This window comes from Phalacrocorax aristotelis, chromosome 7 (genome assembly GCF_949628215.1).
Source record: "Phalacrocorax aristotelis chromosome 7, bGulAri2.1, whole genome shotgun sequence".
Classification (NCBI taxonomy): domain Eukaryota; kingdom Metazoa; phylum Chordata; class Aves; order Suliformes; family Phalacrocoracidae; genus Phalacrocorax; species Phalacrocorax aristotelis.
Window position 1 is genome coordinate 46436970 of NC_134282.1, and position 22132 is coordinate 46459101.

General features: G+C 54.2%; 1 protein-coding gene across 2 annotated transcripts; it reads left to right on the forward strand.

The window, feature by feature from the left end:
* The first annotated feature begins 5843 nt into the window (after positions 1 to 5843).
* RHCG (Rh family C glycoprotein) lies at positions 5844 to 14799 on the forward strand. 2 transcript variants are annotated; one of them, XM_075100573.1, is made up of 10 exons: positions 5844 to 6314; positions 9667 to 9853; positions 10326 to 10476; positions 11235 to 11382; positions 11773 to 11939; positions 12632 to 12769; positions 13126 to 13262; positions 13797 to 13921; positions 14300 to 14373; positions 14493 to 14799. In XM_075100573.1, exons 1-10 carry the CDS (start codon positions 6104 to 6106, stop codon positions 14556 to 14558), a joined length of 1404 nt encoding a protein of 467 aa, XP_074956674.1. In that variant the 5' UTR covers positions 5844 to 6103; the 3' UTR covers positions 14559 to 14799. The 2 variants fall into 2 exon arrangements, 1 of the variants encoding a protein (XP_074956674.1); XR_012661722.1 differs by having other exon boundaries at positions 5863 to 6314; positions 14078 to 14373.
* Positions 14800 to 22132: the final 7333 nt, after the last annotated feature.

A 22132-nucleotide genomic window follows, 5' to 3' on the forward strand; every position in this document is an offset into this window, starting at 1 on the left:
CGACAGCAGAGGGTGAGGCCAGCACCCGGAGGAAGCCGATTGGCCGCCGCCGCCAATTTAAAATTTAAAGCTGGCGGGGCGCGCGTGGCGGTGACGTCATTGCTTTCCTCCCTTCTTACTGGGCGCAAAGATGGTGACGCTACGATGATGTCACCGTCATGACCTCACCGAGGCGGGCCGGGTCTCTGAGGCGGCCGGGCCGGGCCGGGCCGGGCCGGGCCGGCAGCTCGCCCAGGGGCAGAGCCACAGGAGTTCCCGTGCCCGCCCCGGCCCGCCCTGCGCCCGGGCACGCTGCCGCCCGTCGCTAGAGGTCAATGCCTGCCCGCAAACCAGCTCCTCTGCAGCCCCCCCCCCCCCCGCCCCCCCCCTCGAACACCGATCGCTGGCCTGCAGGCAGGCCGAGCCCAGGGACAGAGGGACAGGCCTTGTCACCTCCCCAGAAAGTCCTGCAGACCTGGGAGGAGATGTCACCTCAGGGCTTACCCTCCTCCCTGAGCCTCCCCGGAGGAGAGCAAGGACAACCCAGGGCCTACACGGGTGAAGAGGTGTCTGGTCGGGGTGCCTGGGCAGCAGCTGACAGCCAGGGAGGTGGAGCATAAAGTCCATGGGTTGTCATCAAGCACCTCGCCCCTAAGCATCATCTCCCCGCAGGTCTTGGAGCCCATCTTACCCTGCGGGTGTGGGCAGCTGGGGTGTGATCCAAGTGTGGATGGATCACACCAGGTAACAGGGAGGAGGAAGCCCTGCAGACCAGAGCTGCCCAGATGTCCACACCACCCTTCTCTCGAGAGCTTGAATGCCCCAGCTTAAACCAGTGTCACCAGCAGCCAGTCATATTTATAAAGCAACAAAGACAAGCAGGCAATAAACCACCCATTCGGCTTTGATGGTGACTATGAACGCAAGCGGGTTTAATGAGCTGGAACGAGGGGCTGATCCACTTGGGTGCGCAGGAGAAACCTGCCACCAAGAGCAAGGGAAGGACACCAGGTCTCCCCTGGCTGAAAGGGTGGCGGGTGGCCCGCAGTCTTGGGGGCGTGGGCTCCCCAGGGAGCCGTGGGTCCCTCCTTCTGGCTGGGGGTTGCTCTTGGCGCCGTAAGACGTCTCATGCTGCTTGTCAATAAATCACTTACCTGTGCAAGCCCTGAAGAAGAGCCAACACAGTTGTGCTCCCACTGCCATCACCCAGCCACTGGCGTCCGTCCCAGCAGTCCACCGAGGACACTTAGCAGAGTGTGACCAAAACCTGCCTTATCACGGTCCACCCGGGACCAGAAACAGGCTCGGGGCATGAGGGAGTTTCCCAGCAAAGCCTGGCAGTTCCTGACACGGGAATTGCTGCTGGCTGCTCAAGCCCCTGCTCCTTTCCCTCCCACTTCAGTGTGTTTGCTCCTGAAGCCCATCCAGCTCTTGGGAAAGCCGTCAGAGATATTGGCTGAGCCCTGGTGACCTGCATGTTTCCCAGCATGACAGCCGCAGTCACTCATGCTTCTGCTTCTCACAGTGTCCCACATTTGCACCACTCGCAGAGACGTTCACCCTCTCTGCCTGCTCCCCAAGGACATTGACTTCTCTCTCAGAGCCCTTGGGTTCTCTCAGGACAATCATTTACTTGCCAATAAATGTGGTTTCTTGGAAGGAAGGAGAGGGCACAAGAAAAATAATTTGTAAATTCAGCTCATGTTTGGTTGGCACTTTGATCCAGATAGGGAATTTTTTTAATTAAAAAATATCTTGCTTTATTTTGACCTTTTCCCAACATTTCTCTCTGAGTGATATTTAATGGTGAGGGCTGAAAAAATGGCTGAGAAAACCCAGACCTAAATGAACTGTTTGATCCCCTCACCATACCACGACTCCGTCCCGCCCCGGTGGAAAGTTTGTTTGCCATTCTGCTGAGCCAGCCAATAAAGCTTTTGTTTTGGATTGACTCAGATGCTTTGCTTTCAGGACACTCCTCAAGGACCTGCACAAGCAACAAGTTACCTTTGATGCTGGGCAATGCCTGGAGACTCACTTGTGCTACATGAAGGCTTCCGAGCCTCCACTTATCGTCACCCTCCAGTGCCCCCTTCACCCCACGTGCCCGAAGGCTACCGGTAGTGGCTGCTGCTGCTTTGCCCACTGATTCTGGAAGAGCGAGTCAAGCTGGGCAAAGGGCTCCATGGTGGATCTCCAGGCAGTCATCTGAGAAGGGAGGGAGCTGCAGGAAGGGAAGGGGGTAGCTGGGAGTGTTGGCTGTGCTTCTTGGGCATTGAAGTCCTTGGAGGTGGCTTTGGCCTGTGTGTAGAGTGACACCAGAGGTCACTGGTGCCTCCTGGGGAGGCAAATTCCTTGGTTCTCTGTCTTAATGGGAGACAATTTGATCTGTCTCCCTTCTGCTCACCAACATGCTAGGCAAGCCAGCATGAGCTCCAGGGTAAATCCAGCCAGGAGCAAGGATTGGGCTAGCCCAGCCTCACATCCCTCCCTGGGAGAAGTTCTGGTATTGCCTGGTTTTACCCAGTTCTCCTCATTCCAGTGTATCCTTGGAGCTGCCAGGAGATAAAGGAGGGAAAGGCGAGGGCAAGCAGGCAGCGACTGTCAGGCCAGTGCCTACAAAACTGCAGAGAGCGGAGATGGTGCTTCCAGCTCTGCCCTCCCCTGGACTCCTCCAGGCTCCCGGGGTGCTTGGCTTTGCGGTCACCTCTCGGAGCCAGCACAGCACCTTGGCCCGGTGTTGGCTGCAATAAGATCTGCGGAGACAGTTCACAGCAACCCAAGGAGCCCCTGTTCCCTCGTCTCCAGGGTGAAGCCACCCCGAGCTCTCCAGGCAAGAGGGAGGGATTTCTGCGTGCTTTAGATTTTGTTTTTACATCTCTCAAGTATTTTTTTGTGCTCGTAAAAATGAGAAACTGGGGGAGACCCAGCTGGGACCAGTACAGTACAACCCTCACCCAGACCCTTCCCAAGGCAACTGAGATCTGACAACTGCCAGCCCTAGTCCCATGACTCCAGAACAGAACAGCAAACGTAACTTTCCCTCTTCCCCCAGTGTCATTCCACTGATTTTTTTGGCAAACCTTGCCATTCTTAAGGGCACTGGACACGATGGGCCAAATTCAGTGGTGGAGCAGGCAAGTGTTGCCGCCAGCGGGCACTGTGCTGGCTCACACCACATGGAGTTTCCAACAGGGCTTTTAAGCAACTTGATATCTGTGATTGGAGCACAGTGATATCTGCCCCATGTGTCCTGCCACACAGTTAGTACCTTGTAGGATGGATGGAAAGGATCTGGTCTAACCCACCATAGGAAGTGCTCTGCCTGCACCGCTGCAGGCACCTGTGCTGGCACAGCCCTGTCAGCCTGCCCAGCATTACCCTGGCCCTTCAAAGGAGCCTGTAGAGAAGCTGGTCCTTTAATGGGCTCTCACGGGGTGGGCAGCCAGTGGAGCATGCCGGCTCCAATGGGACTGCAGTGGCAAAGTGCTGATCTGCAGGTCGATAAGGAGGGGCAGTGCAAGGCAGTGCAGCAAGGTGAGACTATCGGGCCAGCAAAAAAGCTATTAGCTTTTGTCCTCGGCCTCCAGACACAGGGGAGAGGGGCGAGGGACAGTGGGTGGGACAGACCTGCTGCCTCCTAGGCTGTACAAGGGCTTTGCAAGCCGCTTTTCTGGGGACGCTGCCATTTCAGTGGGACCATAGATTAGAAAAGCTCTGCGGTTTGGTTTCCTCTGCTAAAGGGTAACCACAGAGCATAATTGCTGGGGGCTATGCTACCAGGCTTTAGCAAGTTCCCTTGTGTTATAAAATGCTCCTCTGTGCCTCTGAGTTGCTTTTCTTAAGGTGTCTAAGAGCTGCTCAAGGGTAGGGCTGAAGACTGGTCCTACCACGTAGCTGGCAGGAGAACATGCAACTATCAACTGTGCTTCTAGCAATTAGGACTCAGGCATTGTTTAGGGATTTCAGCTTTTTTTTTTTTAGCTGGAGATCTCTTCTTTCCTGGTGTGTACCGCCCTGCAGAAACCATGTGTAATGTGAGACCCAAAAACAGTGGGTGGGCCATGAGCAGCATTGCTTTGAGGGAGCACCATCCTCTGGATAACAACATCCATTTGCTTTAGGTGTCCCCACCAAGTGACCCCAGTCCAGCCAAAGCCAGCTGAGCTCTGCTCATGCAGGGTAAAGGGCTAGGCAGGTGGAGTTCCCTTTTCCTCAGCCTCAGCATGGACGGGAAGAGAGAGGTGCTGGTCTGTACACTTGTCAAGCACAGCACTGGTTTGCAGCCCCAACCTCCCAGTGCTCCCCCAGGACTGCAGGAAGGAGCCTGCACCCTGATGCTCTCCCATGGGCCAGCATTCACTTGCTGTCTGGGTCCACTTGCTGTCTCACTCCCAGCTGACCCTCCCTGGCATGTCTGCATCGCTAGCTGGTTCCTCTGCTATACCGAAGTGCTCTGGAGCTGCATGTCCCCAGCTCTTTCCAAAGCTGTCTATGCCCTGCTGCCTGCACAGGGCCCAAACGAGCCTCAAGAATGGTTTTGTGTGGCTGTCAGTCTCTTCAAGACCATCCGCAGCATTTTTCTGCCATCTGTCATTTTGAGAAGAAAGCAAACAAGAAAAACTAATATACTCAAATTATTGCCTAATCAACACAGAAATCAGAGCTGCTTGCTCAGCCTGCAGGCCACAATTAGATGCCATCAGCAAATTTGGGCAGCTTGCCTGGGCTGCAGTCTTTCATCTTTTGAAGACTTGAAGGCATCTTGGGGATCTGCAGGCAGAGGAATGAGCTGGGATCCGCTTGGAGGTCTCGCCCAGCTCTTTGGGGAAAGATCACATGGTTCAAAGCCATAGGAAGAAAGGAGCATTTTGTTTCTGTTTGTTAATTAAAGGAAGCTCCATAGCAGAGGAGGGGATGTTTTAGGCTGCAGCTCTGAGGTGTCCAGTCCCACCTCCAGCACCATCTCAGAGTACTGCCCTGGTTCATGCAGCCCCAGTCCAACTTGTCTTCATGGGAGGATGCACTGGGTAAATCACTCCGGGAAATGATGGGACATGTGTCACATATATCCTTATAGATATATGGCAGCCTTGACAGGGCCGTTGCATGTCTGTGCCTGCATGCAGGATCTTGGCGTTTCGTTTAAAGCATATATCTTCCTCCTGGGACTGCCCCACAGTGGGGCCAGCACCCAGTGACTCAGGCTGCCTTGGCAGGGGCATGGAGAGGCCCCACAGCTCATTTTTCTCCTGGTCAACAGAAGGGAGCATGGCCCCTGGGCTCAGCCCCATTCACTCTTGGTCAAAGAGAGCCAGCTGCTCTGAGTTGGGGGTGGGCAGCCCCAGGCAGACCCCCTTGCAGCAAGGCTGTGTCCCCCCACCTCCACACCCCACACAGAGGCTCCCAGGAGGAAATGGGCCCTGGTGACAGTTTGGTGTTGCCCAAGAGGCTCTGGGAGTTGCCCTGCATGGGGTGGCAAGCCTGTCTTGCTCACGTCCACCCTGACTCGCACGGTGTGGTCGACTGTCTGGATGCGTGCTGCAAAGCACGGAGCAGGACGGTCTCACCTTGAGGCAAAGAGTCTCCTGGGGCTACTGCTGTGCCCCACAAGATGGTGGGGGGACAGCTGAGAGCTGCAGCAAGGGGCACCCTGCCTCCACCCTCAGTGCCAGCTGGGGAAGGGTGCTTGCAGAGCCAGGGCAGGGGCTCGTGAGGGGAGCACTCAGTGCAGGGAGGGAGGGTGCTGGGGACTGTGGTGGTCAGGGTGCTCCTGCAAGGGGAATGGAAAGGGTGTGGGGCCGGGCAAAGCAGGGGGCAGGACGCCCGGGCTCCACTCCCCACTCACACTGGCCTTCACATCTACTCGTCCCCAGGAAGGCAGGGCTCAGAGGTGCTTGAGCTGCTCAGGGAAAAGGTGCAGAGACCTGTCCCTCCTCCCAGGGAGGAAGGAGGGCAAGAAGAGCAAGCCTGCTGAAGCTCTCACACTCTGAAATGTGATCCTGCCGCAGGCACCTCCCTGGGCCCCACCTCACCCTCTCCGACCTATATATGTCACCCGCCTTGGCCGAGCACGGGGGACGTGGGCTCACACGGTCTGCCAGGCCCCCAGGGATCCCTGTGGATGGAGCGGCCAAGGCACCAGGGGATGGCAAAGAACACGTATATGCGCTGGCGGCTCCCACTCGTATGCCTCCTCTGGGAGGTGGCCATGATCGTCCTCTTCGGGGTCTTCGTGCGCTTCGGCCCCGAAGCTGACGCACATTGGGAGGAAGAGAAGCTAAAGATGAATGTGACCAGTGACATAGAGAATGATTTCTACTTCCGATACCCATGTGAGTATTTGGGAAGCCTAGTCCTGGTGCTGGCTGGTCCCCATCCCAACCCATCACATCCCATGCCGTGGCAGAGCCTGTCAGAGGCAACGTCTCCACCGATTGCTGGGAAGTCGGGCTCTTGCCTTGAGGCTGGTTTGGGGCGCACCAAAGAGCAAGAGAAAAGCCTCATGGCCCTCCAGTGCTCTTGGGGCTTTGTCAGCAGGGTACCGTGACACCAGTATATGACGTCTTTCTTCCAGGAATAGGGCTGACGTTTTCCCAGCACCCTGCAAGTTTCGGCTTGCTGCCCCCTCCCTCAGCTATGGATCAGAGCAAGCTTTTCTGTGCATACGGAGGAACGGCTGTCGAGATCCTGTGACATCTTCCTCCCCTTCCTACGTCCTCCCCCTCACTACTAAATTGCCCTTTAGCTACTAGCATTTCGATGCCGGAATCCTCCTAACCCGCCAGGTTCCTAGGGCTCTTCGGTCACTACATCATATTGCCACGGGGATTATTCAGGTGGTTGAAGCCCTTCTGGCCAGGCGGTGCCTTTGGCCAGCTTTGATCTCCAGGGCTGGTCATCTCTGTGAACCATTCAGAACAGGCTGCTTCTGTAGGCAATTGTTTCCAAGGAAGCAACAGGCCTGAGTCATGCATCTATTTAGAACATTTCCATTAAAAACACCTGCTAAATCAAAGGAGCTATAGAAACCTGTAGCTGCTGAGGATTAGCTAGTTCAGAAAAGGATTTGCTTACAGAAACCTGCTGCTCAGCTGGCCTCTGCATTAGTGTATGGCCATGGCTGCGCTGGGCTCTCCCTTGAGATCTGCCCTTGGGACTAACCCCACACAGGTTGGTGTGAAGCAGCAGCAGTGCCTGAGGGCTGCTCTTGGAGGACGTCAGGGGTCCAAGAAAGAGCTTGTAGGAGCTGAAGATGTGACATCTCTTCTGTCCTCATATCCCACCCCTCCTCTGCAGTGCCAGATATTCCCCCTCAAATGGCTGCATGGATTCACACAACTAAATCAACCTAAAAGCAACTGCTTAGCTCAGTTTAGCACTGAATTACATTTCTGTTTCAGACCTCAGGAAGGGCTCACGTGCCCAAAAGCACAGATGGCTTTTCTCCATTATCTAATCAGAAATATTCTCTCTCTGCAAAGATGGGCAAACATGGCAAGGCGACTGAGCCCTGGCATTTTGATTCTTGTGTCTATCCAGCACTGCTCAGAAGACAGTGAGATTGCTGAACACCAGAGGATCATTTGTATTAATGTGTCTGCAACTGCTGCTGTCCATAGAACCTGTCTGCAATGGCAGTGGGATAGGAGTGACAAACTGACAGGTCCTCCAAGCTCAGAGATGATGGGGAAGGCAGGTAGAGGGAAGCCTATGCACAGTTGTGTAGGTGATGCCCATTGCCAGGTCCAGTCAGTGTGACAATCCCTTCTCATTTTGAATCGCACATTGATATTCCCTAACGGGTGACTTCTCTGCTCTCTAGGGAAAAGAAATTAGATTCTTCAGCACAGGCAGCATTCCCAAAGCCCAAACACTTCCTCTCAATAGTGACAGCAATTATCCTCCCACAAAAGCAGGGTCACAAAACCTTTAGGGCATGGCAGCACCTGGGCTGCCTCTGAGTGATGCCAACATTATTCTTCCCAAGGGAAAACAAATGCAAGGGTTAGAAAAAGCCTTTAGACTGGGTGCAGTTTGAAGAAAGACTTGCTATTCCTCCTGGGTTTGTACGGGGTCTAAAACACAGCAGGGATCCGCTTGTGTTTTCAGAGGGAGCACAGTCCACAGCTTTAACTCTGACCTGTGTACTTCTGCTTTTACGATGAAAGTGAGAATATATAATGCAAATGGCAGCAGATAATTCTAGCTGTGTATTGTGTTGCTTACACTGGAGAAGAGAGGTGGGGAAAATAAATACAGCTGCAGAGGGAAAGTCTGTGGGATTGTATGGTAAAAACAGAGTTAGGAAGACTGGTTCTTAAGGCACATGGAGAACTGCATTTGAAGTGACCTTTGCTGAACAGTGCCAGCTGCTGATCTTGTCTCCTTCCTTTTTTTATGAGTGATTTCATAGGCATGGGGGACATTGTTAAAAACAAGCAGATTAATCTGCTCTGCAAGATGGCAATACATTGCTGGAGCCTGTCCAAATGCTTGTCCTTCTGCAAATTGCAAGATCTTGTAAAGCACCAAAGGACAAAAGCCATGGCTTTCAGCAGAGCTACACCTCACCCAAACCTCACCCAGCCCTTACAGGAAGCAGCGGATACAATCCCACTGTCCCTGAGGGAGCGGATCTGGGGCTGCTGGATTTCAGCACAGGTTCGGGGTGGCACAGACTCTCAGTCCCTGCATTTCCTTTGCTCTGAGCTTGTGCCTTCTCTGAGGTGCACAGATGTTGCTGGTTATAGTGGCTATAATGGTTTGTGCGCTGCATAATGCAGAACTTGCTGGCATAGCTCCGTTGATGCTGTGTTTACTTGTTCTATAGTGTGGGTTTGCTGGTGGGAGTCTCCCAGTGGGGGAACCCAGCCTTGGGTCTCCTGCTCTTTTCATGGGCATAGTGGCCTCCAGTGTGAGAGTTCGCATGGTTCAATTTGTAAGCATGCAGTGTTTCAGCTCACTTAATTGCAAAGTGATTCTTATCTGATAGAAATGTGCAGCATTAAAAAGTACAGCAGGTTTACTGCACCGAGAAGTTCATTCAAGAGGCTCATGCAGGTTTGGATTCCCCCAGGGAAGGGCATCTGAGGGGCTTGAGTTAGCAGGTCTGAGCATTTGTAGGAAGAACTGGGTCTCTCTGGTTTAAGCACTCCAAATCTCACAAGGTAGGATACTGGTCTCAAGGGTATTTTGCCACTGATTTCAGTGGTATTTAAAAATGTGTTTGTAAACTTCCCTTGTTCTTGTACTCTTCTTGCTCTGAGCCATCACCAGGACACTGCATTGGATGGACCTACCCAAAATGACCATTCATGTGTTTTTAACAAAACTTCACTGTTCATTTTACATGACATTTTCTGAGTTTTTTACAAAAGGGGAAAAAACAATCTGAATATAAAAATGTTTTCCTTTTTATACTCCATTAGTCTCCGGTCTTCTTTTGCACGCAGCTTTTAATAAACATTTTTTACTTTCAAGACAGCCTTTTAACTAAAAACCAGTTTCCAAAAGTTGAACCATTCTCAGAATTAGAAATGCAGAGACATGGGACAAACATATATTTTCCCTTGAATTTTCCCCCTACTGCCACTGATGTGGTTAGTTTCCTTTCACCGCCAACTACAAACAGCGCTCACAGCCCTGCCTTCCCCAGAGAGCTGATGGTCCCTTCTCTATGCACAGCTTTCCAGGATGTCCACGTGATGATCTTTGTGGGCTTTGGCTTCCTCATGGTGTTCCTCAAGCGTTATGGATTTGGAGCCGTGGGTTTCAATTTCCTCCTTGCTGCCTTTGGGATCCAGTGGGCTCTCCTGATGCAAGGCTGGTTCCACTCTTTCAAGAGCGGGAAGATCCTCATTGGAGTGGAGAAGTAAGGAGGAGATGGGCTCTGGGATGCCACCTCTTGACTGGCGAGTGGAAGTGCTGGGATGGGAGCCAAGCAGCTAGCAGCACCTGCCCCAATGTGCAAATGAGTCTCTAAAATGTTGTCTTCCCTCCGCCTGCCTCCGCTTGCTTTCCATCTTTCAGAGCAAAGGTACCAGCCATTATGGTGGTACTGCCTAAAGGGAAATGTGAAATGAGTGTCACCCCTTAGTCCCAAGCCAAGCACCATGGACACTAGTGCTGAGAACATATATAATACACAAAATTTAAATAATCTGGGGGAAAGCACCTTTCCTGGACAGTATGTCAGGATCGGAGGAACGCCAGTAGGAAATCTAGGGCTGGCTCCTAATCACCTGTTTGTCTTTGGGTGGGATCTCTAGAGCTGGGGGTGAGTGAGGGTCAGTTATGGAAGAGCATGTCCTCATTAAACCACAATTATCCTTCCTTTTTTCCAGCCTGATCAATGCTGATTTCTGTGTGGGCTCTGTGTGCATTGCCTTTGGGGCCATCCTGGGCAAAACCAGCCCCATTCAGCTCCTCGTCATGACTTTGTTTCAAGTCACGCTCTTCTCAGTGAATGAGTACATTCTCCTCAACCTGCTTCATGTAAGGCTTTAGGCAGCACCCATTTGGTTCTGCTCCTTCCTCTCCATATCTCTGCAAATTGTCTCCCTTTGCTATGGCTCCACCAAGCCACTGCCTTCATAAGCATTTGAAACGCAAGAATTCAGGCAGAAAAAGTAGATAGATTAGAAAAGAGGTGGTCAGTGGGGGTTACTTCCATGAGCAGGGAGACCTCCCAGAGTTTTACACACAAGCCTAGCAACTAAAGAGCACTGGGTCCCTTCACTGTGGCTCTAGAGGTGGACAGGGAGTCTTAGCACAAAGGGCCAGTTATTCTCTTTGTGCCTGAGATTTCCCTCTCATCTTTCTCCCTGCTGGAATATGGGCATTGTAGAAGGAGATCAAGTGACAAGGATGACAAGATGTCTGCTGATGGAGGCAGGGTTCCTGCCCTCCAAGACAGGGCTTGGAGGGCTGGGAAGCAAATGAACTCCCAGAGGATCAGAGTGCACATGGGAGCCAACCTGGCTATTGCTGCAACCCACTTGCCATTGGGACAGGTCAGAAACTCCCCTCTGCTTTGATGCCTTCCAAGGAGAAGCTAAGAGGAATGTAATGACTGTGCACAGGACCAAGCAAGCAGGATAGATAGGGGGACCAGAGCATTTTAGTCCACTTCTTCCCATGACTGGGTGAAGGCTGGAAGGATAAGTGGTCAGCTGGGCATGATGCAAACCAGACCTCAGCTCCAGAATGAATGGTGATTGCAGAAGCAAACCTCTATTTTCCTATGGCTGCAGGTTAAGGACGCAGGTGGCTCCATGACCATTCACACCTTTGGAGCCTACTTTGGCCTCACAGTGACACGCATCCTGTACAGACCAAACCTGGAGCAGAGTAAGGACAAGCAGGGCTCCGTGTACCACTCTGACCTCTTCGCTATGATCGGTGAGTCTTCTCCTGCCTCATGGGCACTGGTACATGCAGACCACTTGGCTGGAGAGGGCTGGTCCCTCCTGTGTCTCTGGGAGAACCAAACCAGGGTCTGGGGCTGAGAAGCTCTGCATCCCAGTCTTCCACCTCTCAGAGGTACTCAGCTTCCTTCATCAGCGGCTCGGCTGAGAAGGTGCCTGGGAATACAAGGACATGTTTTGGTTTCCCTTCTCTGCCAGCCCCTCCTGATGATGGTCCTGTCATGGGGGGTGCAGGTCCAGGGCAGCAGGGCTACAGAATTTAACTATCCCCTGTGCAGAAAAATCTTCTTTAGAGGTTTTTTTCAATCCCTGTATTCTTTCTTTTCCCTTTCTTTTCTTTGTCCCCTCCTCCCCATCCCACCAGGTACCCTGTATCTATGGCTATACTGGCCCAGTTTTAACTCGGCAATTTCTGAGCATGGGGATGCCCAGCACCGGGCTGCCATTAACACGTACTGCTCGCTGGCTGCTTGTGTCCTCACTACAGTTGCCTTCTCCAGCATGCTGCAGAAGAAAGGCAAGCTTGACATGGTAAGCTGGGAGCAGAGAGCCCTGCGCTGCCCAGGGGACTTATAATGAGGTTGATTGAGGGTCCAGGAAACAATTGGCACTTCTCCTTTGCTGAACTGATACTGGGTTTCAGGGTGTGGTGGTGCAGCCAGCATCCAGGCAGAAACCCAGAGGCTTTATTCAATAAGTAGGTGGAAGTGAGTCCTGCAGTCCTTGAGGTGCAGGACGATGCCCTACATGTGGTGGACCTAATTCACAGCAGGGACTGGACTTGATCTGCCCAGAGAGGCACTCATGGACATGTTGCAGAACTATGTTTGGCAGCAGTCTCCAGCAAGCCGAGCAGGGCCTGCGCAGCAGCTTGTGAGCAATCGGGGGGCTGACTTGTATGTGTTATGTGTGTGGGTGACATGTCTCTGTGACAGCAGAGCTTGCATGACACATGGGTGAGACAATTTCCATCTCATCACAACTCCCCACCCAGATTTGTGGATGCAAAGAATGTGTGTGGTACGGAGAGTGGGAGTCTATGTGCGCCTGTGCTGCAGAGGCTGCCTGTTCTTCTCTTGTTTTTCACCAACAAGCAGGAAAATGGGCCCTGATATTTCCTCTGGAAGCATTTTCAGAGCTGATTCTCCCGCTTTACCATTTGCACCATCCCTGAGCAATTGCAGTCTCCCCAAGATGCCAAGACAGAGCGGTTACTTCTGCAGGTCCACATCCAGAATGCAACACTGGCAGGTGGCGTCGTTGTGGGCACCAGCGCAGAGATGATGCTGACTCCATATGGCTCCCTCATTGTCGGATTCATCAGTGGCATTGTGTCCACGGTGGGGTATGTCTACCTCACGGTGAGTGCTGCTCTAGGCGTCTGCAGCCCTGGTCCTACTAAGGAGACCAGGAATGGATTCACTTCCCTTTGAGGGTTCCTGCTTCCCACTATCAGTTACATAGATGCCCTTCTGACTCCATTTACCACCCCAAAATGCTCAGGAAGATTCAATCTCCCAACAGGGGAGTGTTTGAAGGATATGTTGTTATTTTATCTTGAGCTTGGCTCACATCTTTGTCTACAAGCCCTTAGCTCTTAAGTGGGACACAGTATCACTCTTCCTTCTCTGCTTATCCCATTCCTCCACAGAAGGAACTAATCCTTCCCAGGGCTGTGCTCATGTTCCTGATCTCTCTCTACCTCACTTCCCCTCAGCCTTTCTTGGAGTCCAGGTTGCACATCCAGGACACATGTGGCATCCACAACCTCCACGGCATGCCGGGCCTTATTGGGGGCATAGTGGGGGCCATCACTGCAGCTGCAGCCACAGAGGATATATATGGAAAGGAAGGGTAAGACAGCTTGAAAATCTTCCTTGAGAACAGATTTTACCTGGGGCTCCTTGCACTGGGAGCAAGAAGCAATTAACAGCCCCTGTTAATTGTCCAGAGTTGCCCCTTTCCCCCTTGAAAACATGGGTTCACTGACTGTGTCGGGCTTACCAAAGTGTAAAAGACTCATCTCTTGCATCTGACTTCTGGTTGCCTCCAGAATGAGCCATAACCCCGCTCCTTGGCATTATCTGAGGCACAGTGGATGGGGAAGTGCTCCTCCCTCCGTCCCTGCATTTTGTGTGGGGGGTCATGTAGGGCTGAAGGTCTGAAATACAATGTTTATATTTTGGGCTCCTCCTAGGTAAAGTTTTGCCAGGGGCCCAAGGAGAAGGAAGCGAGTGGTGTTTTGTGTCATTGTGACACTCTCCTGGTCCGTTGCAGAAGAGGGATGGGGCTAGGGAGGTGTCCCCAAGAGGGAGCAGGGCAACGTGGCTCCTCCAGAACCAGAGATCTCCTGTCAGGAACAATCCTCACCATTTCTGCCCTTGGCAGGATTATCAAGGCATTTGACTTCACTGGCCCGTACCAGACACGGACACCCAATGTCCAAGGAGGGTTCCAGGCAGCCGGCATTGTCGTGTCTCTGCTGATGGCTTTTGCCGGGGGTGCCATTGTAGGTAAGCACCAGGGGAGCACGGAGAGGGGAGGGCTGAGTCCAGCCTGTGGCTGAAATGGCGGTGTCCATGTACTCCTGCCTGTGGCTGGATGCGTCCTTCCCACTTGCACTGCAAGGGTTGCAGCCCCCAGCTTACTCACATTTGGATACCCTGTAGCAGGACCACACCAAAGCCCACACAAGCAGGGGAAAACAGGCAGCGAGCAGGGAGCAAGCTCAAATGGGCTTGGAGAAAAGGGGTGATGGGCTCCAAGCACTACACCAGGGCTGCGTTTGCCCCTTTTGCTGTCGGGACGGGTGGACTCCAGCCATCCACACCCTGCCTGCATCCCACACACATTATGGCCCCCTGCCCACCGTCCTGCCCGCCTGCTTCCAGGGGCCATCCTGAAGCTGCCTGTCTGGGGCGACCCCGCCGCCGAGAACTGCTTTGAGGACGACGTTTACTGGGAGGTGAGGCGTGCCCGGCCGCGGGAGCGGGGCGGGAGGGGCGGGAGGCACAAGATGGCGCTGTCGCCCCGCGGCGTGAGGGGCCGTTGTGGCGGGGCGCTGAGGGCTCTGCCGCGCCGCAGGTGCCGGAGGACGAGGAGAGCGACGTGTACCACATGCACAACCCCGACAAACCCGCCTCGCCCTGAGCCGGCCGCAGCCCTCCGCCGCCCCCCGCCAAGGCCGCTGCTTCCTCAGGGGGCGGCGGGGCTGCCCGCCATCTTCCCGCCCGCGGGGCCGCCCCTGCCGCCTAATCCTCCACTGCAGGACTCTGCGCCCCGCTCCCGGTGGGGCAAAGGCTCATGTTCTACCCATGGCGATGAGGCCTGGACCTTCCGCTTTTGTAATGAGGTGTTGCAAATAAAATAAAAACGTGTTCTTCTTTCCGGGCCTGTGCTCTCTTGTGCAAGTGGTGGAGCAGGGTGGGATGTCACCAAGACCCCGTCTCTCCCGCTGGCAGCACAGGGCAGCTGCTGGGAGAGCTCTTGGCTGCTGGGAGTAAAGCGGAGGCGCTGGGACACTCCTGGTGCCCGTGGCCAAAGTGGATGCACAAGCGATGGCAATGCAGGGATAATGCAGGGTGTGGGGACACTTAGGACCTGTCACCTTAAAATACAGCAGCTCTAGGCAACAGCCAGACTTTCCACAGCAGGGGCTGAGCCTGTGTGGGAAGCACAGCCCAGGCTGGTGGTTTTCTTGGGGGGGGTTGTGCTGGGGTGCAGCATCTGTCCCCATGCTCACGCTGCCATCCAAGTCCTGGGTAAGAGCCAGCTTTGAGTCTGGCCACACTTACATGCCTCCGCCATCACCTTCTCAAGTGCTCTGCTGAGGCCTCCATCAGCTCCTTGGGAGCCTTGTTTGCAGGTACGGTGCAGGCTGGCAGACACTTTCCTTGTCTTTGGCTTCAGCCATTTCTTCCAGTGTCATCAGACCACTCCTTCCACTTACCAGTGCTATCCTGAAGGGAACAGCCCAAAGCCAGAGCACAGCCGACAGGCTCTTAACCGGACCATCAGGCTTCAGCCAGAGTTGGGGGACACAGTAATGAAAATCAGGCCTAAAACCTGCGTGTTTTCCAGGATGATGTGATATGAGGAGCAGGAGAAAAGAAAAGGGGGGGGAGGGGGGAGAAGGAGGTAGGAGGGCTGATAGGTGTCTTCACCGCGTCTAGCTGTAATTCTCACACCTGAGGGGGGGAGTCAAAAGTAGCTATTCACATCCCCTCGGGATATGACACCCTCATTTTCCATGCTGGGTAAAGACAAAAACCCTTTACAACATGTTTCTGGAATTTGTCAGCGGCTGCCAGCAGCAGCATGTTAATTAAATGTCGGCAAAGATGGAAGCAAGAGGCTCTGCTCTAATTGGACACTTTGCTTGGTGGAGCTGAAAAACATTGTGACAGAGGAGGAGGCGCCGAAACACTGTGTTCCCCTGCCATGGCGTGGGGACGGGGACAGCCAGGCGCAGGAGTTGCTCTCTTCTGAACCGGCGTTGCCTGTGTTTGGCCTGAGACAACCTCACTATTGAAAAAAGAAGAGTAACAAAATAAGAAAAGGCCTAAAACCCTCCATAGGCAAGGTCTCAAGCACGGCAGTGGTGTGGGATGCAGGGAAAGGGTTTGTTGGCTAAGGGGAAATTCAGAAATATTGTAGCTGGGCTGTCAGGAGCTCTAGCCCTCTTGCCAGCTGGTGGTATATTGTATATTATTTTATGATGGCAAAGGAGATGCCTGACAGGGGTTAGAAATGGTCTCCAGAGAATGATCTGTGCAGAGGCTGAGTATATGCTGAGCTGCACACTTTCCCCCAAGGCAGGGATGGGAAAATGGGGGCAATTCCTGATTTCCCTGTGCTGGGATCTGCTGAAGGAAGGAGATCTCCTCACAGCCTCTTTGCACTGGGGAAAAGATGTAACAGCCATTTTCTGTTCACATCTTCATCCACAGAGCCTGTCAGAAACCGTCACGGGGACATTTACTGGCAGGCACTGTAGACAATCTCATTTCAAAAGTGGAGCCTTAAAACTTTTTGTCCCAAGTCTTCAATACCACCTGAAAGCAAAGCACTCTTGGGCACTGCATTTCCTACTGCCTCTCCAGGCCAGTGCCCTTCTGTCTCACCCCGTTTGAGCCTCTGGTCACGTCCCAGACAAGCTAGCCTCCAGCCGTGCCAGCTCCCAGGGAGGCAGTGTCCCACTGTGGGGATACTGTGTCCAGCCCGCGTGGCCTCTGGTCTTTCCTCCCAGGAGCTTGCAAGGGGGCGTGGGGATCAGTAACTGCAAAGACTGAGCAACCCTTGTTGCTTTAGTAAGGTGGCCAGCCCACATCTCTGGTGGGGCAGGTCTCTGAGAGCCAGGAGATAGTCCTGCCCTGTGTGCATGTGCCAGCAGACAGAGCCCTGACCCCGCTCCCCATCCTTCCAGGCTCTGCCTCTTCCTCGTGGGAAGACACCTAAATTGCCCAGGCTGCTGGGCAGCGAAGCGTTTTATTGCTCGTGGTCTTGCGGGGCTCAGTCTGGTCTCAGTACCTAAATCACTTGCTGGGGCTGGCCTGCAGTTTTAATTCCCTGGCAAACAATGGCAGGGTCGGGCAGACATGTTTGAAGTGCGGTCGCGGCCCCAGCGGTGGACAGAGGGCTTCTCAACGGGGGAGCACAGAGAGCAGAGGATTGGGGCTGCTCCAACAGGGGCAGGCGGGAGGACGTGTGAGAAAGGGGCTGTCGATACCCGCGGGGATTAGGTGGTACAAATTGGCTGGGAAGCACCGGAGGCATTGACCAAAGTTGTCCTGGGGCACGTTCCCATGGGGGGGCTGGCTGAAACAACCCTCCTTCAAGGAGTCTGGAAGGCCCAGCCTGGCTGCTAATCCCCTGGGATCTATGGGGCATGGAGCAGAAAAGAAGTTAAAAAAAAAAAAAAAGGAAAATCTCATGTAAAGGTGGTGGTTTCCCCAAGGGGATGATGTTAGAAAGAGCGGGAAGGGGGCGGGGGGCTGGGGGGAGAACAGCATCATTTAATCCCGCTTTTAATAGGCAGGTGGTAGGCTTTGCTCGCACTCCCGCTCCTGCAAGCTGCTGCAGAGATTTTGGGGGAAGGCCTTTGCTCACCTCTGCTGTCCCCCACTCCCGGTGGGGAACCCCATGCCTCTGCAGATGGTCCCCATCTGCAGGCCTGCCCGGGAGAAGCGGGATCATGTGCTTATATCTGTGCCCACATGTGTGTTGGTGTGCATGGGTGCAGGTACATGGTGCAAGCCCGAGACTGGGGCTGAAACAGGCTTGTTGCATGCCCGAGGTGCTGGCCATGACAGATCTGCTGGCGGTGTGCCCATGTGTACAAAGCCCTGTGTCCCCACCCACATGCCTTCAGCTTTCTTGACCACGTGCAACTGGCACACTGAAAACCACATTGTCCACATTGCCAGCGAAGTCAGCATGCAGTCACACACGCATGCCAGCCTGCCGGTCGCTGTATCACTATGTACATCCATCTAACTTTGCTGTGCACATCCATCTACCTTTACGCTGGTGCAAGCACATGCATGTCGGACCCGGTGTGTCCACGCCTGCATGAGCGCCACTCCAGCCCCTTCTGAAGGAGCGCTGTAAATTGTAATCAGATTAGGGCAGCCAGTCGCTTAGGGCCCTTGAAAAGGGCATACGTCCCCTCATCAGTACCTAGCATTGAGTTGTACAAAGGGTCTAAGTAACTCGGCAGGGGTCGGGCCCTCTGGAGCGCAGGGGAGGGGGCTTGCCTTTCTTTTCTCTCTGTCCCTTGTAATTATGTCAATTTGCTAGCCAAATTGTTTGCTTGAGTGGACAGTGGGGGCTTGCCCCCCTTCCCGCCTCCCCCCCACCCCTAACCCCATTCATGTGCTAATGTGGGAAGGAGCATGGCCTCCTGACTTCGGGGGGTGGCCGTGGAGGAGCAAAGCACAGGGGCGCACAGGCCAGGAGCCCCACATTTACGTGCCCATGGATGCCTTGGCCTTGCAGCCGAGATGAATGGGGCACTCCTCTTTGCTTTGGCCCATGGCGGGGTTGTGCAATGTCCAGCCAGGCCTGGCCAGCCCTGATTTTCTCTGGCCATCCCTCACCTGCACCGTATCCCTGCTTGGGCCAATGCATCCCCAGTGCCTCAAGACATGCCCTGCTGCGCAGAGGCTTTTTCGGCACACCTCCCCACCCGCACACCTCCTGGCATTTGCATATATTCTGCCCACAAATCCTTGTCAAGGGGAGCTCTTTATTGCCTGTATAGATCACAGGGTGTTAGTTAAGGGGCTTCTTTGTATTGCCTCAGACAGCTGGGGTCATCAAAAGTCCTGCGGTGGGAAGGAGAGACAGGAGGAGGGGGGAAGCTCTGACAATACGGACTGAAGGATTAAAGGACCATATAAAGTTCCTATTGAGTGAGACAAGAGGCTGTTCACTCCCAAGATTGACAGCGACCAGGAGGCGATTCCCAACACAATGTCCAATTAATTCTCTACCCTCTTCGCTGCCGTCTCCTCCCTCCCTCCTCTCCTAGGCTGGAGCATGAGCAGGGAAGGGCTGAAGCTAAGATCCTTGAGAAGGTAATTAATTATTCCTGACTAAGAGGAGCCTGCCTGGGTGTGGGCCAGTCCCCAGACTCGCTGGGCATCCGTCCCTCTCCCACAGGCTTCCATCAGCTCAGGCCATTTTGGGGTAGTTTCCCTTCTGTCCCAGTCAGAGCTGTCCCACCAAGGGTCCATCTCCACAGCAGGTCCTGCACAATAACCATAGTTAGTGCTGAGCCCAGAAGAGGTAGGTTTAGGATTAAAGCCAGGCTGGCAGTGGTATGCACCAGGGCAAGGCAGTGACAACAAAAGAGCTAGGGATCAGGGTGATGTGGATGGGCAAGATGCATGGGCATGCACAGCATTTGGGGAGAGGCAGAGCAGCATGTGCCAGGCCTGGAGATCAGGTCTTACCTGCATGTGCAGTGGCAATGGTTAAAGCAGGTCTATCTAATCTGGTTTTGTAGGGAGAGGTGGGGTCCTGGCTGTAAGGGTGCATTGCCACTGTCTCCTGGGCTGTCTACTCACACTGGCCCCAGTGCTGGGCATAGCAGGGCTTGTAGGAGGTATTTGTGAGTGTGCTCCTACCTCTCCTCCTAACCGCATCTCTTTGATGTACCCCCATGTACAGGAGCAGAATCTGGGCCACCACGTGAAATTCCTGCAAATCATGAGTATGAATTGTTCAAATTGTCTGGTCTATTTTTTCCCTTGCACACATCTCAGCCCAGTGGGAGGGAGTAACCAGAAAAGCACCTTTCTCTGAGCTGGCCACCTTTTCATTGGTACTCTCTGCAATGCCGAGGCACCCGGACACACGCGGTAGATGTCCTTCCACAGTGACAAACATTTCCAAGCCACCTGGTTTGGGAGAAAAAGACACGCAACCAGGAGGGCCCAGCTTTCACCACAGGGGACACTTTGGCCAGCCACTCCATTCCCACCACTTGGCACCAACCCCTTCCCCTCTGCCGCCCCTGCCCATGGCACAGAGGATGCCACCAGCCCATGGTGGCATGGGGTGGGGGACCACTACTGCCTGCCCACACATCCCACAGGCAGGAGGTGTCCTGGGGATGCCGGCACGGGGCTGCCAGTTGCTTGCTGTCTTCCTGCCTGCTACCTCCTGCCGCACACGCTCCCAGTGAAGTTGTTTGAAAGTCTTCCGGCAGTTTTCGCGGCCAGGAATAACAGATTAGCCATGATCTGATCAGCCCAGTATCTAAGCTGTATTCTCCCTGCTGACAAGTATTTGAAAGAGGGGAGGGGCCACTTTCAGCCCAACGATCAATCTTTCACCGACAAGAAAAGACCCTTTTTTCTCCCGCCAGCCACAGGCTGCTCCGTGCCCTGTTGCTAAGTGAGACCCAGGGCCGCCACTTACATGCGGCCGGCTCCAGTGGAGCCCTTGGGTTAGCAGGATCAGGAGATTCACACCAGACATCTTGTTTTTAGGGGGGGCTTTCTTTTCTCACCCACCTTTGACTGGCAGATAACAGCTCGCTGGTGAGGCCTGGGGATGCCCCTGCAGAGGTGGCTAGCCCTGGGAGGAAAGGGAAGATGCAGAAGCCTTTGGAGGGTGGGTTGGGGCATTGGGGTCAGGGGCTCAGCCCTAAATGTCTGGGGTTTGCTGCCACACATGGGGGTGTCCCTAGCTGGGCTGCAGAAGAGCAGCCCCCGCCATACCCATAGCCCAAACGTCCCGGTGGGTTAGGGCGCAGCAGGACCTTGGGGAGATGGCCCTGGAGGATGCTTGGTGCTAGTAGCTAAAGGAAAGCCTCACTTGCCATCACGCAGGGGTGGTTCTGGGCTTGGACTTGCAGGGGGACATGTGGCAAAGGAAACAGTAAGATGATGTGCAGGCTTGGGCCAGCTTTTTGGTCCCTGCAGCCTCACTGCTCTGGAGCATCGTCTCCCACCCGGCTCCAGCAGGAGCCAACTGCCCTGCAAGAAAGAAGGGAAATTATTAAAACAAAGACTTTCCAGGCTATTTCTGGAGCTGCCAGCATGAGGTGCCCTCGCCTAAGACATGGTGCTCACATCTCCCTCCTCTCCTGCAAGGCAGCAGTGCAGGGAGCGCTGCAGGCTGCCAGGCCCTGAGCTGGCACCTTCCCAGAGCCCTGCCTGCGCTCTGTCGAAGGCAGGGTGCTGCGCTGGGAGGAAGGAGGCTCTCCTTCATGCTTGTAACCCCTCCAGTGACCCACTAGTGCCTCTGCCGAACCTCCCTTGCTGGCCTTGAGTGAAGGCACCCCTGGGTATTACCGATGCACAGCAGCTCACGCTCTTTGTGCTCAGCCCTATATGGGAAATTCTCCCTCTCCACTGCTGTAGAAAGCCTGGAGAAAACCCCTTGTCCCTACCTCGGCCTGGGAAGACTTTCTTGACCTCAGACTCCTGTGAGCCCTTGATCTCAAGACAGGCAGAGGTGACGAGGACTCATTGCACTGACATGCAGGTGGACTGTGGAAGAGACCTGCAGGGAGGCTCTTTCTTTTTCCACAGGAATGGGGAATCACTGCGGCACAGCGCCACAATCTGCTCCCTCCCCACAGCCATGCTTTGTGCCCAGCTGGTGTGAAAAGCCCCAGGGAAGGATGCCAGAGGGGCTGCAAAAGTTGCTGCTGCTTTGAGCAGCACAAAAAGGAAAGAAATCCTGATCCTTCGGGTTAGAAACACAAAAGGCTGGATCGGTGGCTGTGATACAGCCCCTTTCTGTAGCTTTAGCAGCACAAAGCAGCTGAAAAACTGGCTTCTCTGGCGAGCTGAGCTCTCCTCCAGTTTGGGGAGTGGTCCCTTGGTGTCTGAAGGAGCAGTGCCGGTGCCAATGCCATGGCCACCTCCAGCACCGTGGGCAGTGGGACAGGATTCCCAGCACCCTGAGGTTGTCCTAAGTTGCCATCGGAGGCATGATGACTTTCTCCACTCTTCCCAGGAAAAGGAGTACCTATGTTTGACATCTGGGGGGACAGTGGTGTTACGGTGAGCTCTGTTGGTTTGTGCTTGCCATGGATAGCAGCAGCTGCATGGGCTGCTTGCCATGCTTGGCAATGGGCACCCACCCTAGAAAAAAATCCCTTCCAGCCAGCAGCTTCTCAAGGCCATGTTCAAGTCTCTCTAGGCTTGAGCTAGCGAAGCACAGGTGAGGTCTGCTGACCTCCACAACATCTCTTGCAGTCCCACCTG